Source organism: Coregonus lavaretus, assembly GCF_964263955.1.
Source record: "Coregonus lavaretus genome assembly, chromosome: 34".
In the NCBI taxonomy this organism is placed as follows: Eukaryota; Metazoa; Chordata; class Actinopteri; order Salmoniformes; family Salmonidae; genus Coregonus; species Coregonus lavaretus.
The window spans coordinates 7,269,677-7,290,967 of NC_140021.1; the positions used below are offsets into that span (position 1 = coordinate 7,269,677).

At 44.4% G+C, this 21,291-nt stretch overlaps 1 protein-coding gene across 1 annotated transcript in view; it reads right to left on the reverse strand.

Annotated features, from left to right (window-relative positions):
• The window catches only part of LOC311108859 (sodium channel protein type 3 subunit alpha-like), a gene marked incomplete at both ends in the record, with an annotated part of 161,677 nt that overhangs the window by 111,386 nt on the left and 29,000 nt on the right, over positions 1–21,291 (reverse strand). Inside the window, 4 exons of the mRNA XM_084151630.1 lie at positions 4,873–5,211; positions 5,456–5,617; positions 6,881–7,078; positions 7,178–7,319. Of these exons, the coding sequence (XP_084007756.1) occupies positions 4,873–5,211; positions 5,456–5,617; positions 6,881–7,078; positions 7,178–7,319 (841 nt within the window). The remainder of the gene's footprint in view (positions 1–4,872; positions 5,212–5,455; positions 5,618–6,880; positions 7,079–7,177; positions 7,320–21,291) is intronic.

Below are 21,291 nucleotides of genomic sequence, written 5' to 3' on the forward strand. Positions count from 1 at the left end.
TCCACTCAGTTCAGTAACTCCACTCAGTAACTCCACTCAGTAACTCCACTCAGTAACTCCGCTCAGTAACTCCGCTCAGTAACTCCACTCAGTAACTCCACTCAGTTCAGTAACTCCACTCAGTTCAGTAACTCCACTCAGTAACTCCACTCAGTAACTCCGCTCAGTAACTCCGCTCAGTAACTCCGCTCAGTAACTCCACTCAGTAACTCCACTCAGTAACTCCACTCAGTAACTCCACTCAGTTCAGTAACTCCACTCAGTTCAGTAACTCCGCTCAGTAACTCCGCTCAGTAACTCCGCTCAGTAACTCCACTCAGTAACTCCACTCAGTAACTCCACTCAGTTCAGTAACTCCACTCAGTTCAGTAACTCCGCTCAGTAACTCCGCTCAGTAACTCCACTCAGTTCAGTAACTCCACTCAGTTCAGTAACTCCGCTCAGTAACTCCACTCAGTAACTCCACTCAGTTCAGTAACTCCACTCAGTTCAGTAACTCCGCTCAGTAACTCCGCTCAGTAACTCCGCTCAGTAACTCCGCTCAGTAACTCCACTCAGTAACTCCACTCAGTTCAGTAACTCCACTCAGTTCAGTAACTCCGCTCAGTAACTCCGCTCAGTAACTCCACTCAGTAACTCCACTCAGTAACTCCACTCAGTTCAGTAACTCCACTCAGTTCAGTAACTCCGCTCAGTAACTCCGCTCAGTAACTCCACTCAGTAACTCAGTTCAGTAACTCCACTCAGTTCAGTAACTCCGCTCAGTAACTCCGCTCAGTAACTCCGCTCAGTAATTCCACTCAGTTCAGTAACTCCACTCAGTTCAGTAACTCCGCTCAGTAACTCCGCTCAGTAACTCCGCTCAGTAACTCCGCTCAGTAACTCCACTCAGTAACTCCACTCAGTTCAGTAACTCCACTCAGTTCAGTAACTCCACTCAGTAACTCCACTCAGTAACTCCGCTCAGTAACTCCGCTCAGTAACTCCGCTCAGTAACTCCACTCAGTAACTCCACTCAGTAACTCCACTCAGTAACTCCACTCAGTTCAGTAACTCCACTCAGTTCAGTAACTCCGCTCAGTAACTCCGCTCAGTAACTCCGCTCAGTAACTCCACTCAGTAACTCCACTCAGTAACTCCACTCAGTAACTCCACTCAGTTCAGTAACTCCACTCAGTTCAGTAACTCCGCTCAGTAACTCCGCTCAGTAACTCCACTCAGTTCAGTAACTCCACTCAGTTCAGTAACTCCGCTCAGTAACTCCACTCAGTAACTCCACTCAGTTCAGTAACTCCACTCAGTTCAGTAACTCCGCTCAGTAACTCCGCTCAGTAACTCCGCTCAGTAACTCCGCTCAGTAACTCCACTCAGTAACTCCACTCAGTAACTCCACTCAGTTCAGTAACTCCACTCAGTTCAGTAACTCCGCTCAGTAACTCCACTCAGTAACTCAGTTCAGTAACTCCACTCAGTTCAGTAACTCCGCTCAGTAACTCCGCTCAGTAACTCCGCTCAGTAATTCCACTCAGTTCAGTAACTCCACTCAGTTCAGTAACTCCGCTCAGTAACTCCGCTCAGTAACTCCGCTCAGTAACTCCGCTCAGTAACTCAGTTCAGTAACTCCACTCAGTAACTCCACTCAGTAACTCCGCTCAGTTCAGTAACTCCGCTCAGTTCAGTAACTCCACTCAGTTCAGTAACTCCACTCAGTTCAGTAACTCCACTCAGTAACTCAGTTCAGTAACTCCGCTCAGTAACTCCACTCAGTTCAGTAACTCCACTCAGTACTCCACTCAGTAACTCCGCTCAGAAGATGACACCATGCTGGATGGCCTACATTTTGAGAGCTCAGCCCGTACTTTGCTATGTTGTGATTATTATATCTTTACTTTATTTTCACGAAAGATATCTGCTATCATTTCTTATAACCGACAATAACTTTTGAACATCAGATCGGCAGTTACTAACCCCAATGCCGGCTTCAACTTCGACTTCGACTTATCTGCCCTGGGCTCTTTCTTATAATTCCGACCCAATTTTCGGGGTATGCAAGAGGGAACGTCGGCATTACAGATGCTGGAGAGGTGGGAGTCCTATTGAGATTAAGGCGAAGGGAAAACCGGCCACCTCTTCTCTCCATTCTATTGGCCAATGTACATGATAATAAAATGCATGATCTCTGATCGCGGATTTGCTACCAACGGGACTCTCGTAACTGCAATATTCTCTGCTTTTCTGAAACATGGCTTTCGGACAAGATACCCCCATGGCTATCCAACTCAATGGATTCTCCATTCACCGAGAGGACAAGACAGTAGAGTCAGGGAAATCAAGAGGAGGAGGGGTTTGCCTCTTCATCAACAACAAATGGTGTGCTGACTCGAGCACAGTGGTAGTCTCGACCCATTGACCCATTGTTCACCCGTCTTGGAATAACTGATGGTCAAATGCCAACGCTTCTACCTCCCTAGGGAGTTTTCAGCTGTTATCGTGACTGTTGTATATATTCCACCTCAGGACAATAAATATAACAAGCTGGCACTTAACAAACTGTACGAGGTTATAAACAAGCAGGAAAACTTACACCCGGAGGTTGCCTTGCTTGTCGCTAGCGATTTTAACTCCGCGGCATTAAGACATGTGATGCCCAATTTCCATCAACACGTGTCCTTCGCCACTAGGGACAAATAAAGTCCTAGACCATTGTTACCGCCCTGTAGCACTCACATCTGTAGTCATGAAGTGCTTTGGAAGGCTGGTTATGGCACACATCAACTCCATCATCACAGACACTCTAGACCCATTCCAATTTGCATACCTCTCCAACAGATCCACAGATGACACAATCTCAATTGCACTCCAGACTGCCCTCACCCACCTAGATAAGAGGAATACCTATGTGAGAATGACGTTCATTGACTACAGCTCAGCGTTCAACACCATTATCCCCTCCATGCTCGTCACCAAGCTTTGGACCCTGGGACTGAAAACCTCCCTCTGCAACTGGATCCTGGACTTCCTGATGGGCTAACCTCAGGTGGTGAGGGTAGGCAACATCACCTCCACCACGCTGACCCTCAACACAGGGGCCCTCTAGAGTGTGTGCTTAGTCCCCTCCTGTACTCCCTGTTCACCCACGACTGCGTGGCCACGCACGCTCGACTCCAACACCATCATCAAGTTTGCTGACGACATGACGGTGGTAGGACTGATCACCGGCAACACTGAGTCAGCCTACAGGGAGGTGGTCAGTGGCCTGGCAGTGTAGTGCCAGGACAACAACCTCTCCCTCGACGTCAGTAAGACCAAGTGCACATTGACAGGGCTGCAGTGGAACAGGTCGAGAGCTTCAAGTTCCTCGGTGTACAAATCACTGAGGACTTAAAATGGTCAACACGCACAGTCGTGAAGAATGAGCGACAGCGCCTCTTCCCCCTCAGGAAGTTGAAAAGGTTTGGCATCAAATCCTCAAGTTATACAACTGCACCATTGAGAGCATCTTGACTGGCTGCATCAATGCTTGGTATGGCAACAGCCATACCAGAGGGTGATGCGGACGGCCCCATATATCACTGGGGCAGAACTCCATGCCATCCAGGACCTTTATATCAGGCGGTCTGAAAGGACGGCCCGGAAAATCGTTACGTTAAAGACCCCAGCCACCCAAGCCATAGACTGTTCTCACTACTTTCGCATGGCAAGCAGTATTGGTGGATCGCCTGACACCAACAGGCTCCAGAACAGATTCTATCCTGAAGCCATAAGACTACTAAATAGCTAACAGAATGGCTACACAGACTATCTGAGTTGACCCTTGTATTTAATGTTTTATTTTTGCACTGTTTCTATGCACACTTGCAGGACTCTACACACTCACGCACACTGACACTCCAACACACGCATATACTGCCTCTACACACATGCACACACGCTCACATACAATCATCATTTACGCTGCTGCTACTCTGTTTATCATACACTGAGTGTACAAGACATGCTCTTTCCATGACATAGACTGACCAGGTGAATCCAGGAGAAAGTTATGATCCCTTATTGATGTCACTTGTTAAATCCACTTCAATCAGTGTAGATGAAAGGGAGAAGACAGGTTAAATAATTATTTTTAAGCCTTGAGAAAATTGATACATGGATTGTGTATGTGTGCCATTCAGAGGGTGAATGGGCAAGACAAAATATTTAACTGCCTTTGAACGGGGTATGGGAGTAGGTGCCAAGAACTTCAATGTTGCTGGGTTTTCATGCTCAACAGTTTCCTGTGTGTATCAAGAATGGTTTTCCACCCAAAGGACATCCAGACAACTTGACACAACTGTGGGAAGCACTGGAGTGAACATGTGCCAGCATCCCTGTGGAACGCTTTCGCCACCTTGTAGAGTCCAGGCCCTGACGAATTGAGGCTGTTCTGAGGGCAAAAGGGGGTGCAACTCAATATTAGGAAGGTGTTCCTAAAGTTTTGTACAATCAGTGTATATCCTGATGCCTAGTCACCTTACCCCTATACATATCTACCTCTGTCACTCCAGTATCCCTGAACATTGTAAATATGGTATTGGAACTGACACTGTATATAGTCAGCTTAACCCTATACATATCTACCTCTATCACTCCATTATCCCTGAACATTGTAAATGTGGTACTGGAACTAACTCTGGAACTGACCCTGTATATAGCTTCATACTTTCTCCTGTTCTTCTTATTTCTATTTCTCGTGTGTTTTTGTTCTACCTTGTTATTTTTAATGCTACATTGATATTGATTCCTGCATTGTTGGGTTTGGAGCTTGTAAGAAAGACATTTCACTGTACTAGCGCACGTGACATTAAAACTTGAAACATCAAACTCAGTACTCACACTCTCCTCCTTGACCCTCTCCATGGTGCATGCTGGGAGCCCCTGCGGGGCGACCCCGTTCTGGTCCATGGCCACAAACAGCTTCCCATTGATGTTGAGGAAGACCTGGGAACCCCGGCTGCCTGTGCTGTAGGTACTGGGTCTGCGCCTGGCGCTCCACGGGACCACCAGGGACCCAGTACGACTGTGTGTCCCCTCATTGTCCCCATGGACACTGAACTCATCGTCGGCGAAGTCGCCCTCTGAGTCTTTGTTCCGGGGACGGAAGTTAAAGATACTGACGTTGCTTCCTCGTCTAGTGCGCGTGGAGATGGTGCGGATGAGGAGGGGGTGTGTCGGCTGGTGGGGGAGTGGAGAAAAAGTTTGAGTGGGCTATATGATAGGGAAGTCTTTGACTCAAACACTGGAAATCAGATAATCCTTTCACAAATTAGGATTGCTTTGATCACTATAGTTTCAGAAAGTTGATGTTAGTAGGGTAGAAAGATCTATATTCCAAAATACATACTTATCTACAAAACCTGAAATTATACTTCAGATTCAGCATGTTTGTATTTACCCTGCCCCCATCCACGGTATCCACCTTTAATGTCTTCACCTCTCCATCCACCACATCTCCCTCATTCTCCATCTCCTCCACCAGCCCCTCTAGACTTCTCCTCCTGCTCTGCAACTCCTTGTTGTCAGGCAGAGCCAGGCCAGGGGACAGTTCCGGGGACATCAATGATTCTGTGTCTTGAGCTTTCTGAGTAGCGTTGGAAGGCAAAGCGTTAGTTCAATAATTTTTACCTAGATTTGCTATGAAATACATTTTCATGTGTGACTGACCAGGTTTCGAACATGAGTCGTTTAGGTCTAACAAGGCTATGTTAGCCTATCAAACAAAATCCTAGGGCCAATAGCTATAGTCCTTTTTCAGCATATTGTCTCATTCCATTTTAACAGAAGTCCCATACCAGCATCTGATAACCAATTTAACCTCTTAAGGATCGGACCCTTTTTTAAAATTTTCGCCTAAAATGACATACCCAAATCTAACTGCCTGTAGCTCAGGACCTGAAGCAAGGATATGCATAATCTTGATACCATTTGAAAGGAAACACTTTGAAGTTTGTGGAAATGTGAAAATAATGTAACACATTAGATCTGGTAAAAGATAAAACATGTTTATTTTTTTATTTTTTTTAATCATCTTTGAAATGTAATAGAAAGGCCTCAATATAATATTGCAGTTTGGCCACTAAATGGCAGCGGTGTGTGTGCAAAGTTTCAGATTTATCCAGCGAAGCATTGCAATACTGGACTATTTTCTATCAAGTCTGCCCAAATGTGCCAAATTGGTCAATTGATACATTTTCAAGTACATAACTATAGAGAACATACAAAAATAATATGGTAATACAAAATGTAAGTTTACACACTCCCAGGAATGTCATACATGATGGATCATTAGCTTATACACTAACTTCACACATCTAGATGGCCGGGCAGGGTGGGTGTGGAGCCAGAGACAGCAAGGGTTCAAACTGTAGAACCCAGTTCCTACATTAGAATATAAAAATTGATTTCATCAAACAAAACTATTATATATTTTATCTCTGGGACCCTCATGATGACAAATCAGAGCAAGAATACTGAATGTAAGTGCATTATTTACCTTCAGAGGTAAATGTATCAAACCAGTTGCTGTGATAACTTTTTTGTTGTTGTGCACTCTCCTCAAACAATAGGATGGTATTTTTTCACTGTAATAGCTACTGTAAATTGGACAGTGCAGTTAGATTAACAAGAATTTAAGCTTTCTGCACATATAAGACATGTCTATGTCCTGGAAAGTTTGCTGTGACTTACAACAGTCATGCTAATCACATTAGCGCACGTTAGCTCAACCGTCCCGTATACGGGACACCGATCCCGTAGAAGTTAAAGAAATCTGCAATTCTATGTCTACAGTCCAAATTCCCAAAGCATTAGCCATAAAATGAAGACATGAAACTCTATGTCTTACCTGCGCTTCCTTCTTGAGGCACTCCATGGCCAGCTGGAACTCTCTCTCTTTCTGCCAGGCCTCCTGGATAGTGGCCTGGTTCTGTTCCTCGTAGGCCATGGCCACCACAGCCAGGATCAGGTTAACCAGGTAGAAGGACCCCAGGAAGATGACCACCACGAAGAACACCATGTAGGTCTTTCCCGCTGACCGCAGAGTCTGGGGAGGGATGGATGGACACATGATCTTTCAGACTATGACCTGAAAGAGGAGATTGTTTGAAATAAAGGTGACCATTTCCCAGGTATCCTTACTGACCTGGTGATAGAGGTTCTCCCAGTAGTCTTGTGTCATCAGCCGGAAGAGGGAGAGAAACGCCCAACCGAAGCTGTCGAAGCTGGTGTAACCGTAGTTAGGGTTCCTTCCTGCCTTCCTACATTCAAACCCATCTGGGCAATGCCTGGGGAGAAAACAGAAACAAAACATAAAGACAACCCAGTAAGGCTCTCATCCAGAAACAACGCTCCTTAACACCTAGGCACTTGTGTAGATCTGAAGGAATTGGATATGTTTAGGCAATATGGCAGAAATTCCACTTAGCCTATGAAGATGGAGGGCAAGAAGGAGCTGCAACCATACTGCTCATAGCTATGTGATTTTTTCAAATCCACATGTGCTTAGGGGTTAGGAGTTAGAGGGTTTCTGGATGGGGCCTAAGATCAACAACAAAAAACACGTACCAAAGGAAATGTAGAAAAAGATTGGATCTCGTACCAATATGCTGCCTCTTTAAGGTGCCCCCATACTAGGGTTGGTTTGCTCCAAGCAGAACTAGGCTAGGTGAAGCGAACGTCTGTGCCTTGCCTGTGCTTCGCACTTAATGTGTTGTGAAATCTGTTGTGAAACGTACTGTAATGCCTTAACTGCCTTAATTCTGCTGGACCCCAGGAAGAGTAGTTGCTGCCTTTTGCAACAGCTAATGGGGATCCTTAATAAATACAAATACAAATACTCCCTTAAAAGACCTTCACTTGAAAAAACTGCAATTTGACTGTTTGTCCCTCTTGAGACGCCATAGACAGTATACGCTTCCTCAAAATAGAATAATCTAAGATAAATCAAGAAATCTGTAATGAATTTTGACGTTTTTGCAGAGGATGTCTAAGTCTCGCAATTGTATATCTAACGAAGATGTTTGGTGCAGTATTTCTCAAGAAAAAAATGTGTGTGCACGAACAGCCCCCCAAAACACCTGCCGAACACCAAAACAAACAAAAACGTCACAAAATGTATGCAGAATATATACGCAAACAGTTTCAACTGGGAAGAATGCGACAGGCTTTAGTGTGTACAGTTATGGTCAAACGTTTTGAGAGTGACACAAGTATTGGTCTTCACAAAGTTCGCAGCTTCAGTGTTATGAGATATTTTTGTCAGATGTTACTATGGTATACTGAAGTATAATTACAAGCATTCCATAAGTCACATTAAGTTTATGCAAAGAGTCAATATTTGCAGTGTTGACCCTTCTTTTTCAAGACCTCTGCAATCCGCACTGGCATGCTGTCAATTAACTTCTGGGCCACATCCTGACTAATGGCAGCCCATTCTTGCATAATCAATGCTTGGAGTTTGTGGGTTTTTGTTTGTCCACCTGCCTCTTGAGGATCGACCACAAGTTCTCAATGGGATTAAGGTCTGGGGAGTTTCCTGGCCATGGACCCAAAATGTCGATGTTTTGTTCCCCAAGCCACTTAGTTATCACTTTTGCCTTATGGCAAGGTGCTCCATCATGCTGGAAAAGGCATTGGTCGTCACCAAACTGTTCTTGGATGGTTGGGAGAAGTTGCTCTCGGAGGATGTGTTGGTACCATTCTTTATTCATGGCTGTGTTCTTAGGCAAAATTGTGAGTGAGCCCACTCCCTTGGCTGAGAAGCAACCCCACACATGAATGGTCTCAGGATGCTTTACTGTTGGCATGTCACAGGACTGATGGTAGCGCTCACCTTGTCTTCTCCGGGCAAGGTGTTTTCCGAATGCCCCAAACAATCGGAAAGGGGATTCATCAGAGAGAATGACTTTACCCCAGTCCTCAGCAGTCCAATCCCTGTACCTTGCAGAATATCAGTCTGTCCCTGATGTTTTTCCTGAAGAGAAGTGGCTTCTTTGCTGCCCTTCTTGACACCAGGCCATCCTTCAAAAGTCTTCGCCTCACTGTGCGTGCAGATGCACTTACACCTGCCTGCTGCCATATCTGAGCAAGTTCTGCACTAGCTTCCAGTCTGTTATTCTAACTCAGTCAGCATGACAGAGTGATCTCCAGCCTTGTCCTCGTCAACACTCTCACCTGTGTTAACGAGAGAATCACTGACATGATGGCAGCTGGTCCTTTTGTGGCAGGGCTGAAATGCAGTGGAAATGTTTTTTTTGGGATTAAGTTCATTTTCATGGCAAAGAGGGACTTTGCAATGAATTGCAATTCATCTGATCACTCTTCATGACATTCTGGAGTATATGCAAATTGTCACCATCAAAACTGAGGCAGCAGACTTTGTGAAAATTTATATTTGTGTCATTCTCAAAACTTTTGACCACGACTGTACAGTTCATGCACATTCACTGGCTTCATTGCCGCACAGTGACCTCATCCTACGCCTGTTATCTTAAAAAAGGAGGGCCATTAAGATAAATAACCGTGTCCACAGGCTTTATCCACGCGACTAGGTCCCATATGGATCATGGCAGTCAGTTACTACAGATAATATTAATTGAGTAAGGGGAAATTTCACACATATAGTACATAAGCGTATTGGAGTAGTATGGGATTGTTGTTCAAAATATGACGTAATGGGACAGGTTTATATGCTTTTCCATTACTAAACCCTTGTGTAGACAACACTTATCGGGCGTAAGAGGGTGATGTCAGCCCAGAGCAATGCCACTGCATGCCACCCCACGTTAGAAACACCCCCCACCCCCTCGAACCCCCATGACAGAAAGGTGAGTGACTCCGACACCCGGCTTCCTCTGAGACGCGGAACGGGATAGAGGGGCTAGGGGGGCTGGGGGGCGTGTGAAATGGGTGGGTGTCTTGAAGAGTGAGGTGGAGGAGTTGAAAGGACGTGGCGCCACCAACCTGCCATCACGCCAGTCACTCTTCCCCTCACACCACCCCAGCCCTTCACCTTCCCTGCAAGGCCCACCAGGCAAGATGTGTCTGGTGGGCCTAGTCTCCCGAGTGGCGCAGTGGTCTAAGGCACTGCATCGCAGTGCTAGCTTTGCCACTAGATATCCTGGTTTGAATCCAGGCTCTGTCGTAGCCGGCCGCGACCGGGAGACCCATGGGGCGGCGCGCAATTGGTCCAGGATAGGGGAGGGAATGGCCGGCAGGGATGTAGCATGGCGTTTGCAACGCCAGGGTTGTGGGTTTGATTCCCACAGGGGGTATGAAAAAAAATAATGTATGCACTAACTGTAAGTCGCTCTGGATAAGAGCGTCTGCTAAATGACTAAAATGTAAATGTGTCAACCAGGGATGGGATTGATTCCAATTTAATTTGAAATTATATAATTCAATTCTTGAATTCACTCATGAAGTGGAGAATTTATGTTGAATTCAATTTAAATTTCAAGATTTCAAGTTATGGAATTGGAATTGAATTAGAAATAGACTGTTTGGACTTTTTGAATTGGAATTGAATTGGAATTGTAAAAACATAAAATCTTTGGAATTTAATTATATTGGAATTAAATATTTTTACATTTCCCAGTTAATAGACTTAATTCATATAATTCGTATAAAAAATGTGCTTCAGGATTTGTTTTAAATCATTTATCCAGTATAGCTAGTGACATGATCAGCGTCAAAGCCTGGGGGAATTTAATTTTAATTTGTGGACGTGTTGGGGTTAATATTGAATCGGGAATTGAATTCTTAGAATTTACCTGACATTGGAATTGAGAGGATTTGAACCATCTCAGAATTCAAAGACTGACCTGGAATTTGAATTGAATTAAATGGAATTTATAGGAAGAGAGAATTGAATTAGAATTGAATTAGAATTGAATTAGAATTGAATTAGTGGAAATAACCCAAACCCTGCAGGCAACACCCGTCACTCAGCAGATTTGGTCGTGGCTGTGGCATGTGGAGGGTGTGGGGAGATGGGCTCTATCACCCACCAGACACGTCTCTGTGTCTCTGAGGACGTGTTAATGGACAGGCCCCATTTCAGCCTCCGGGAGGCCCCTAATGGGAGGCCCTAAACCCTGCTCTGCCTGGCCCTCGCCTCATATCACACACACACACACACAAACAAACACACACACACATTCACACATTGCTCACACACCGACACAATTCCCATACGGTGGCTCGACATAAATACGTCTGAACTGGGATAGAACAGAATATAATCTATCATCTTTTTTAAGATATATTTCCTAGCTTTTCAATTTCAGATTCTTTCGTGTTTTCTGTCATTGTTATCATGGCTGCATGTACGCAAGTCCATAGTAAGCCACCAAAATACCCTAGCTGAATAATGTTTTGTTATTTTTCTAGGGGCAGAACTCCTTATGACCTTTCACGAAAACCAGGATAGAGTGGCAGGGATTATACCGAGGCAGATGAACACTCGCGCTATCTTTACAGGGGTGGATATCCTTCTCCCTGCCGTTGGTAATTATTTTATTTATTTTTTTTTTTCACCTTCATTTAACCAGGAAAGCCAGTTGACAACAAGTTCTCAATGGGGCATGCTTATTTAAGATTGAGAGGAAAGCACTTTTAAAGAACAACCAGGCATCCTCTACTGACGGAATGAGATCGATATCCATCCAGGATACCTGGGCCAGGTCAATTAGGAAGGCCTGCTCGCTAAAGTGTTTTAGGGAGCGTTTGACAGTGATGAGGGGTGGTCGTTTGACCGCGGACCCGTTACGGACGCAGGCAATAAGGCAGTGATCGCTGAGATGTCACGCATTGATGCAGATGGAACGTTCTGAACCCTGTCATTTTGAGTTGGCCCCTGTCCTAGATCTGTCAATCTGAGACCCAGTTTATAATCTCACCTGTGTTTGCAATCTCTAACAGTGGGACACCCAGAGGCATCAATACAATGGATCTAATCTGAGCCAGAATCGCTGGACAACAACATGAAGATGAGCAGGCTAAACCTGCTAAAACATAACAATGCCTCCCACTGTAATTAAAAGGATCCAGTTTGGTTAAATAAATGCTCTCACCCTATCTCTAATCTGACTGCACAGAAAGTGTCACCACAGCAGTCACACCAACTTGCCTGATAATGAGCCCCAAACATGCAACATCCACAGAATCAGATCACTTTTATAGGATACAGGTCCGACCCTGTTGTTATGCGTAACGTGTTGTGTTGTGTTGTTGTCAGTGAGAGATAGGGACGATTCACTGAGCAGGGAGAAGTCATTGAGCAGAGAGGAGTCACTGAGCAGGGAGGAGTCATTGAGCAGGAAGGAGTCACTGAGCAGGGAGGAGTCACTCAGCAGGGAGGAGTCACTCAGCAGGGAGGAGTCACTCAGCAGGGAGGAGACACTGAGCAGGGAGGAGTCACTCAGCAGGGAGGAGTCACTCAGCAGGGAGGAGTCACTCAGCAGGGAGGAGTCACTGAGCAGGGAGGAGTCACTCAGCAGGGAGTCACTCAGCAGGGAGGAGTCACTGAGCAGAGAGAAGTAACTGAGCAGGGAGGAGTCACTGAGCAGGGAGGAGTCACTGGCCAGGGAGGAGTCTCTCAGCACTCCGGCAGCTGGGGGTGTGATTGGCTGCTATACTATCTCTGGCCAGGGCACTGGGCATTCTGATATGGGGTTAATTTGGGCACCAGCAGTGAGCCCCGGCCACTGTCCCGTTAGGAGGGTCGGGGGGGATAGTGACTATATCCCTGGGAGGATAGTGACTACCTAACAGTTCATCACAATACGCTGTTGAAAAGGGAGCTGTGATGTACACTATGGTCTATACTATAGACCTTCACACTTAGAAAAACGGGTTCCAAAAGGGTTCTTCGGCAGTCCCCATAGGAGAAACCTTTTGGTTCCAGGTAGAACCCGTTTTGGTTACAGGTAGAACCCCTTTTTGGTTCCAAGTAGACCCTTTTGGGTTTCATGTAGACCCTTTTGGGTTTCATGTAGAACCCTCTGTGGAAAGGGTTGTACCAATTTGTAAGTTGCTCTGGATAAGAGTGTCTGCTAAATGACTTAAATGTAAATGTAAATGTACCTGGAACCAAAAAAGGTTATTCAAAGGGTAGCCGAAGAACCCTTTCAGTTTCTAGATAGCAGCTTTTTTTCCGAAGAGTGTAATACCAGGGAAACTGATTGTCAAGGAAGCAACGGTACACCACTGACAACAGTACACCACTGACAACAGTACACCACTGACAACAGTACACTACTGACAACAGTACACCACTGACAACAGTACACCACTGACAACAGTACACTACTGACAACAGTACACCACTGACAACAGTACACAACTAACAACAGTACACCACTAATAACAGTACACTACTGACAACAGTACACTACTAACAACAGTACACTGCTAACAGTACACTGCTAACAACAATACACCGCTAACAACAGTACACTACTGACAACAGTACACTACTGACAACAGTACACCACTAACAACAGTACACTGCTAACAACAATACACCGCTAACAACAGTACACTACTGACAACAGTACACTACTGACAACAGTACACCACTAACAACAGTACACTGCTAACAACAATACACCGCTAACAACAGTACACCACTGACAACAGTACATCACTGACAACAGTACACCACTGACAACAGTACACCAATGACAACAGTACACCACTGGCAACAGTACACAACTAACAACAGTACACTACTGACAACAGTACCACACTAACAACAGTACACCGCTAACAGTACACTACTAACAACAGTACACCACTAACAACAGTACACCGCTAACAACAATACACCGCTAACAACAGTACACCACTGACAACAGTACACTACTAACAACAGTACACCACTAACAACAGTACACCGCTAACAACAATACACCGCTAACAACAGTACACCACTAACAACAGTACACTACTGACAACAGTACACCACTGACAACCATACAGATCACAATACAGATGGAGACCAAGCAGACTGGCAGCAGCAAAACCGTTTTGGTGGTCTACCTGCATTACAAACTAGTGGGCTATTAAAAGCATCAAATCAGCTGGGGAGGATTTATTGTAACATCAGATCGGCATATCTGAGCACATGGCCCATGTAGCAGACAGGTGTGTGTTCCCCCAGATCATAGAAGAGAACAGAAGCGGAAGCAGGGGGAGTGAGAGAACAAGGCATCTGAGGGAGCAGGGGGTGAGAGAACAAGGCATCTGAGGGAGCAGGGGGTGAGAGAACAAGGCATCTGAGGGAGCAGGGGGTGAGAGAACAAGGCATCTGAGGGAACAGGGGGTGAGAGAACAATTCATCTGATGGAGCAGGGGGAGTGAGAGAACAAGGCATCTGAGGGAGCAGGGGGTGAGAGAACAAGGCATCTGAGGGAGCAGGGGGTGAGAGAACAATTCATCTGAGGGAGCAGGTGAGTGAGAGAACAAGGCATCTGAGGGAGCAGGTGAGTGAGAGAACAAGGCATCTGAGGGAGCAGGGGGTGAGAGAACAAGGCATCTGAGGGAGCAGGGGGTGAGAGAACAATTCATCTGAGGGAGCAGGTGAGTGAGAGAACAAGGCATCTGAGGGAGCAGGTGAGTGAGAGAACAAGGCATCTGAGGGAGCAGGGGGATTGAGAGAACAAGGCATCTGAGGGAGAAGGGGGAGTAGGAGAACAAGGCATCTGAGGGAGAAGGGGGAGTGAGAGAGAAAGGTATCGGAGGGTTCCCATGGTCGCAGAGTGGAGGGAACATTGGCTTGGCTGAGAGTTGAGTCACCCCTTTCAGATCCAACCCTTCCACCCTGTGAAACAACAAAGCCCGGTGGGGAAGCCTTCAAAGACTGGTGGGTGGAGGAGGCTGCCCTTCTAGACCTGGTGTTCTCACAGCTCATATTTCTGCCCAGCTTCACCAGGCCAGTGTTCATTAGGCACCAAATGGAAGAAAACATCTGAAAACACAGAGGGTCTACCAAGACTTGTCCAACAATAAATGCTAATTTTTTTTCCCCCATTGTGTGCCCTAATGAACATGAGTCAGGATTCTGCACAGGTTGCTTCACCAAGTGACCAACCACAGGCTGGGAATAGTCAGGGCTGAGTTTTTCATTACAGTTTGCAATGGAAAATGAGAATGAGTGTTTCATATTGGCCAAGTCCAGGTTGTCCCTCCCTGTTTCAGTCTGCTTTTTCAGTTTGGTGTCTAATGAACATGATCCTGATGAAGAACTCTGCAATAGGCCTCAGCTCTCACGAAACCACACATCCTCCTCCCGAGGCACTGATACAGACAGAGTGAACAAATCAGCAAAAGACGACAGAAATGAACTAATATTCCTGCACTGGTAATAATGATGTTCACAATGTTACGTCAAAGAGGAAAATGAATAGTTTGGGTGTGTATTTTGTCATTACATAATATGTGTTTTAACAAAATTACAATATTCACTGGAAATGAAACTGTACACACGTCTATCTACTGTAGGGCACCCATAACGTTAGGCCATCTCATCTCACAAAGAAACTATCTCATCATTCCAAATCATTAAGAAAAATAAAACAGAGGATTGAGGCCTATGATAATGAAAGTACTTAACATTTCTATAGCAACAGTATCCAGGAGAATGTTGCCCATGGAGATTGTTTTGTGCCACCTCTCCGGAGTATGTGGATCGGCCTCTCAGGGATTGGAGGAACTCAGTGGAGGCAAGTAATATGATTGGGTCGTCATGATTTATGTGAGATTTTATGACTTTTCTTATTTCCAGTGTAGCTCGTGTAGATTAAGATAGATTGGCTGATTAGGTAAGAATGCCATACAATATTCATGCATTTACAAAATAGTTGAGTTTCCTTGCATAATTAATTCATAGATCTTTTTGTTAATAAGTTGATAAACTGACTTTATGCCATTTTATATATATATATATATAAGTATATTCAGTCTGCTTATAACCTTCAGAGTCCATAATAACTTGATAAAGGGAAACCTCTGATCAATATTTCTCTTAGGTAAATAAGCTATAAAGTAAAAGGTCTGGAGAAACAAACAAACAATAATACAACTACGACTATGCTGTTTCCTATGGGCTATTTTGAGGTGAATCTGTCTGGCTTTTGACCAAAACCTTGAACCTTCCATTTGGTCAAATTATAGGAGGCGGACATACTCATGTAATATTAAGAGTATCTAAAATACATCCTAATTACAGTTAATGTATATTTTAAAAAGTACCTTAATGAACATACATTTACACTCTGTAATTATCATGCTTGCTGATGGGTATTTATGAACATTTACAGTTCTAAGAAAATGACCAGATCATTAGAGGAGTCCTTCAGCTGGTATCATGACTGGGCAATGTTGGCGTAATTGTTAGCATACCCTTGAACTATCTTAAAGTTTTCTGTGAAGTAGCCCTGAATGGCCACCCTAACGACAAAGGCCTATAGCCTAAACCAGTTATAATGCCATCCCCCACAAATCTAACAGCCAAGCTAGCCAGCATAAATAACCAGAAAAATAAAGGCCCTTCAACATACACTCGATATAAATGCAATTAACGAGCTGTTACATTCAATTTGATGACTCATTCGAGTAGAACTGGAGTCAGAGAAATACCAGGAGTTAAGAACACTTCAACGGTTCTATAGAACATGACACATACAGAGAGCTTAGTGGGGGGGTGAATCGTAAGTGAGAGGCAATAATCTTCACTTTGCAGTCAGGGTAGCCATTAACAAACCCATTAGAGTGAAGCCAGAAAGCTTCAAATGGATTAAATGTGACTAAAGTGGAGGGAAAAAACCTTCCCCCTCCCCCCACGGGCCCCTACACCCCCATTTGGAATGCCCCATTGTATGTCGATTGTATTTAGACTGAGTTAGACTAGCCAAAATGCATATATCAATCTAATGTACAGTGAGGGAAAAAAGTATTTGATCCCCTGCTGATTTTGTATGTTTGCCCACTGACAAAGAAATGATCAGTCTATAATTTTAATGGTAGGTTTATTTGAACAGTGAGAGACAGAATAACAACAACAAAATCCAGAAAAACGCATGTCAAAAATGTTATAAATTGATTTGCATTTTAATGAGGGAAATAATTTTTGACCCCCTCTCAATCAGAAAGATTTCTGGCTCCCAGGTGTCTTTTATACAGGTAACGAGCTGAGATTAGGAGCACACTCTGATCTCAAGGCAGCTGGGACCATAGTCACCAAGAAAACTATTGGTAACACAATACGCCGTGAAGGACTGAAATCCTGCAGCGCCCGCAAGGTCCCCCTGCTCAAGAAAGCACATATACAGGCCCGTCTGAAGTTTGCCAATGAACATCTGAATGATTGAGAGGAGAACTGGGTGAAAGTGTTGTGGTCAGATGAGACCAAAACCGAGCTCTTTGGCATCAACTCAACTCGCCGTGTTTGGAGGAGGAGGAATGCTGCCTATGACCCCAAGAACACCATCCCCACCGTCAAACATGGAGGTGGAAACATTATGCTTTGGGGGATGTTTTTCTGCTAAGGGGACAGGACAACTTCACCGCATCAAAGGGACGATGGATGGGGCCATATACCGTCAAATCTTGGGTGAGAACCTCCTTCCCTCAGCCAGGGCATTGAAAATGGGTCGTGGATGGGTTTCCAGCTTGACAATGACCCAAAACACATGGCCAAGGCAACAAAGGAGTGGCTCAAGAAGAAGCACATTAAGGTCCTGGAGTGGCCTAGCCAGTCTCCAGACCTTAATCCCATAGACAATCTGTGGAGGGAGCTGAAGGTTCGAGTTGCCAAACGTCAGCCTCGAAACCTTAATGACTTGGAGAAGATCTGCAAAGAGGAGTGGGACAAAATCCCTCCTGAGATGTGTGCAAACCTTGTGGCCAACTACAAGAAACGTCTGACCTCTGTGATTGCCAACAAGGGTTTTGCCACCAAGTACTAAGTCATGTTTTGCAGAGGGGTCAAATACTTATTTCCCTCATTAAAATGCAAATCAATTTATAACATTTTTGACATGCGTTTTTCTGGATTTTTTTGTTGTTATTCTGTCTCTCACTGTTCAAATAAACCTACCATTAAAATTATAGACTGATCAAGTCTTTGTCAGTGGGCAAACGTACAAAATCAGCAGGGGATCAAATACTTTTTTCCCTCTCTGTAACACACAGGGAACAAGACATTCTAGTTCACTCTCTAGAATAGTACAGTTCTGACAGAGCTTTTGCGCGTTTTCTTAGAAGGGACAGGAACTAGAATGATATTTGATATGGGAAAATAATCAGTTCTGATGCACTTTATCGCTTGATATCTGAACTGTTAGTCCTAAGGTTTGCCTGGAACGTAGTCATCAAGCATCTCCAAAATCAGCTTTTCACAGGATTCTTACGATTCTTTTCTCAGAAGTTTGATAATATGGGCCCAGATCCATGTCCATTTTGATTGACAGCCAAAAGTTCCAGTGAGTGACAGCAAGTGAGCAGTTGAATGTGGGACTAGCCTATGGTAGCATTGATTTCTACAGACCTTTATTTACACTATGAGAGAGAGGCAGCCAGACCAGTAAACAAACAAATACCATTGTCTGCCATGTATTTCATATAAAGGGTGCTGTGTCAATACTAACTCCCAAAAGGCGTTTGACAGTTCATCTCAGTTCTTATCCACAAGACAATACAATATATATTATACAGTGCATTCGGAAAGCATTCAGACCCCTTGACTTTTTCCACATTTTGTTATGTTACAGCCTTTTTCTAAAATTGATTAAATTGTTTTTTTCCCCCCTCATCAATCTACACACAATACCCCATAATGACAAAGCAAAAACAGGTTAGACTTTTTTTGTGCAAATCTATAAAAACACAATTAAACTGAAATATGACATTTACATAAGTATTCAGACCCTTTACTCAGTACTTGGTTGAAGCACCTGTGGCAGCGATTACAGCCTCGAGTCTTCCTGGGTATGACGCTACAAGCTTGGAACACCTGTATTTGGGGAGTTTCTCCCATTCTTCTCTGCAGATCCTCTCAACCTCTGTCAGGTTGGATGGGAAGCGTCACTGCACAGCTATTTCCATGTCTTTCCAGAGATGTTCGATCGGGTTCAAGTCCAGGCTCTGGCTGGGCCACTCAAGGACATTCAGAGACTTGTCCCGAAGCCACTCCTGCATTGTCTTGCCTGTGTACTTAGGGTCATTGTCTTGATGGAAGGTGAACCTTCGCCCCAGTCTGAGGTCCTGAGCGCTCTGGAGCAGGTTTCCATCAAGGATCTCTCTGTACTATGCTCCGTTCATCTTCCCCTCGATCCTGACTAGCCTCCCAGTCCCTGCCGCTGAAAAATCTCCCCACAGTATGATAATGCCACCACCATGCTTCACAGTAGGGATGGTGCTAGGTTTCCTCCAGACGTGACGCTTGGCATTCAGGCCAAAGAGTTCAATATTGGTTTCATCAGACCAGAGAATCTTGTTTCTGATGGTCTGAGAGTCTTTAGGTGCCTTTTGGCAAACTCCAAGTGGGCTGTCATGTGCCTTTTACTGAGGAGTGGCTTCCATCTGGCAACTGTACCCTAAAGGCTTGATTGGTGTAGTGCTGCAGAGATGGTTGTCCTTCTGGGAGGTTCTCCCATCTCCACAAAGGAACTCTGGAGCTCTATCAGAGTGACCTTCGGGTTCTAGATCACCTCCCTGACCAAGGCCCTTCTCCCCCGATTGCTCAGTTTGGCCGGGTCACCAGCTCTAGGAAGAGTCTTGGTGGTTACAAACTTCTTCCATCTAAGAATGATGGAGGCCACTGTGTTCTTGGGGACCTTCAATGCTGCACACATTTTTTGGTACCCTTCCCCAGATCTGTGCCTCAACACAATCCTGTCTCAGAGCTCTACAGACAATTCCTTCGACCTCATGGCTTGGTTTTTGCTCTGACATGCACTGTCAAGTGTGGGACCCTATATAGACAGGTGTGTGCCTTTCCAAATCATGTCCAATCAATTGAATTTACCACAGGTGGAATCCAATCAAGTTGTAGAAACAGGATGATCAATGGAAACAGGATGCACCTGAGCTCAATTTTGAGTCTCATAGCAAAGGGGCTGAAAACTTATGTAAATAAGATATATATATTGTTTTTATACATTTGCAAACATTTCTAAAAACCTGGTTTTGCTTTGTCATTATGGGGTTTTGTGTGTAGATTGAGAAGTAGTTTTATTTAGTTAATCCATTTTAGAATAAGGCTGTAACGTAATAAAATGTGGAAAAAGTCAAGAGGTCTGAATACTTTCTGAATGCACTGTATATTCCATTCAATATTTAGATGGGTGTTTGGAATTTTATATAGAGTCAAAAATCTTAGCACTTTGAAAAAATAAAGGTTAGACATAATGTAAGGCCATGGAAGGCCACAGTATTTAAATCCTTTCTTTTTCCATTTCAATTTTAATCAATGGCTAAAATAAGGTGACTAAATCAGAGCTTTGGAGCTTTGGTGACCAATCACCATGCACCAGACAGATAAAGGTTAGAGTCTGGTTGTTTTATCATTCGTGGACACAAGCTGTATCGTGCGTTTGGATTGGCCGTTATCTCTCAGAGAGACAGACAGATCTGTCCTTTGTCTTCTTGTAGCTGGAGGCAGCCCATCATAACTCACCCCAACAGACCATTACACGCTCTCCCGTTAGGCAGCCTCCCAATAACTCACAACCCCAATGTCTTTCCCAATTTCCATTATACAGTTGAAGTCAAGAGTTTACATACACCTTAGCCAAATACATTTAAACTCAGTTTTTCACAATTCCTGACATTTAATCCTTCTAAAAATTCCATGTCTTAGGTCAGTTAGGATCACCACTTTATTTTAAGAATGTGAAATGTCAGAATAACAGTAGAGAGAATAAATTATTTCAGCTTTTATGTCTTTCATCACATTCCCAGTGGGTCATAACTTTACATACACTCAATTAGTATTTGGTAGCATTGCCTTTAAATTGTTTAACCTGGGTCAAACGTTTCGGGTAGCCTTCCACAAGCTTCCCACAATAAGTTGGGTGAATTTTGGCCCATTCCTCCTGACAGAGCTGGTTTAACTGAGTCAGGTTTGTAGGCTTTGTGATGGATGCTTGGGGTCATTGTCCATTTGGAAGACCCATTTGCGACCAAGCTTTAACTTACTGACTGATGTCTTGAGATGTTGCTTCAATATATCCACATAATTTTCCTTCCTCATGA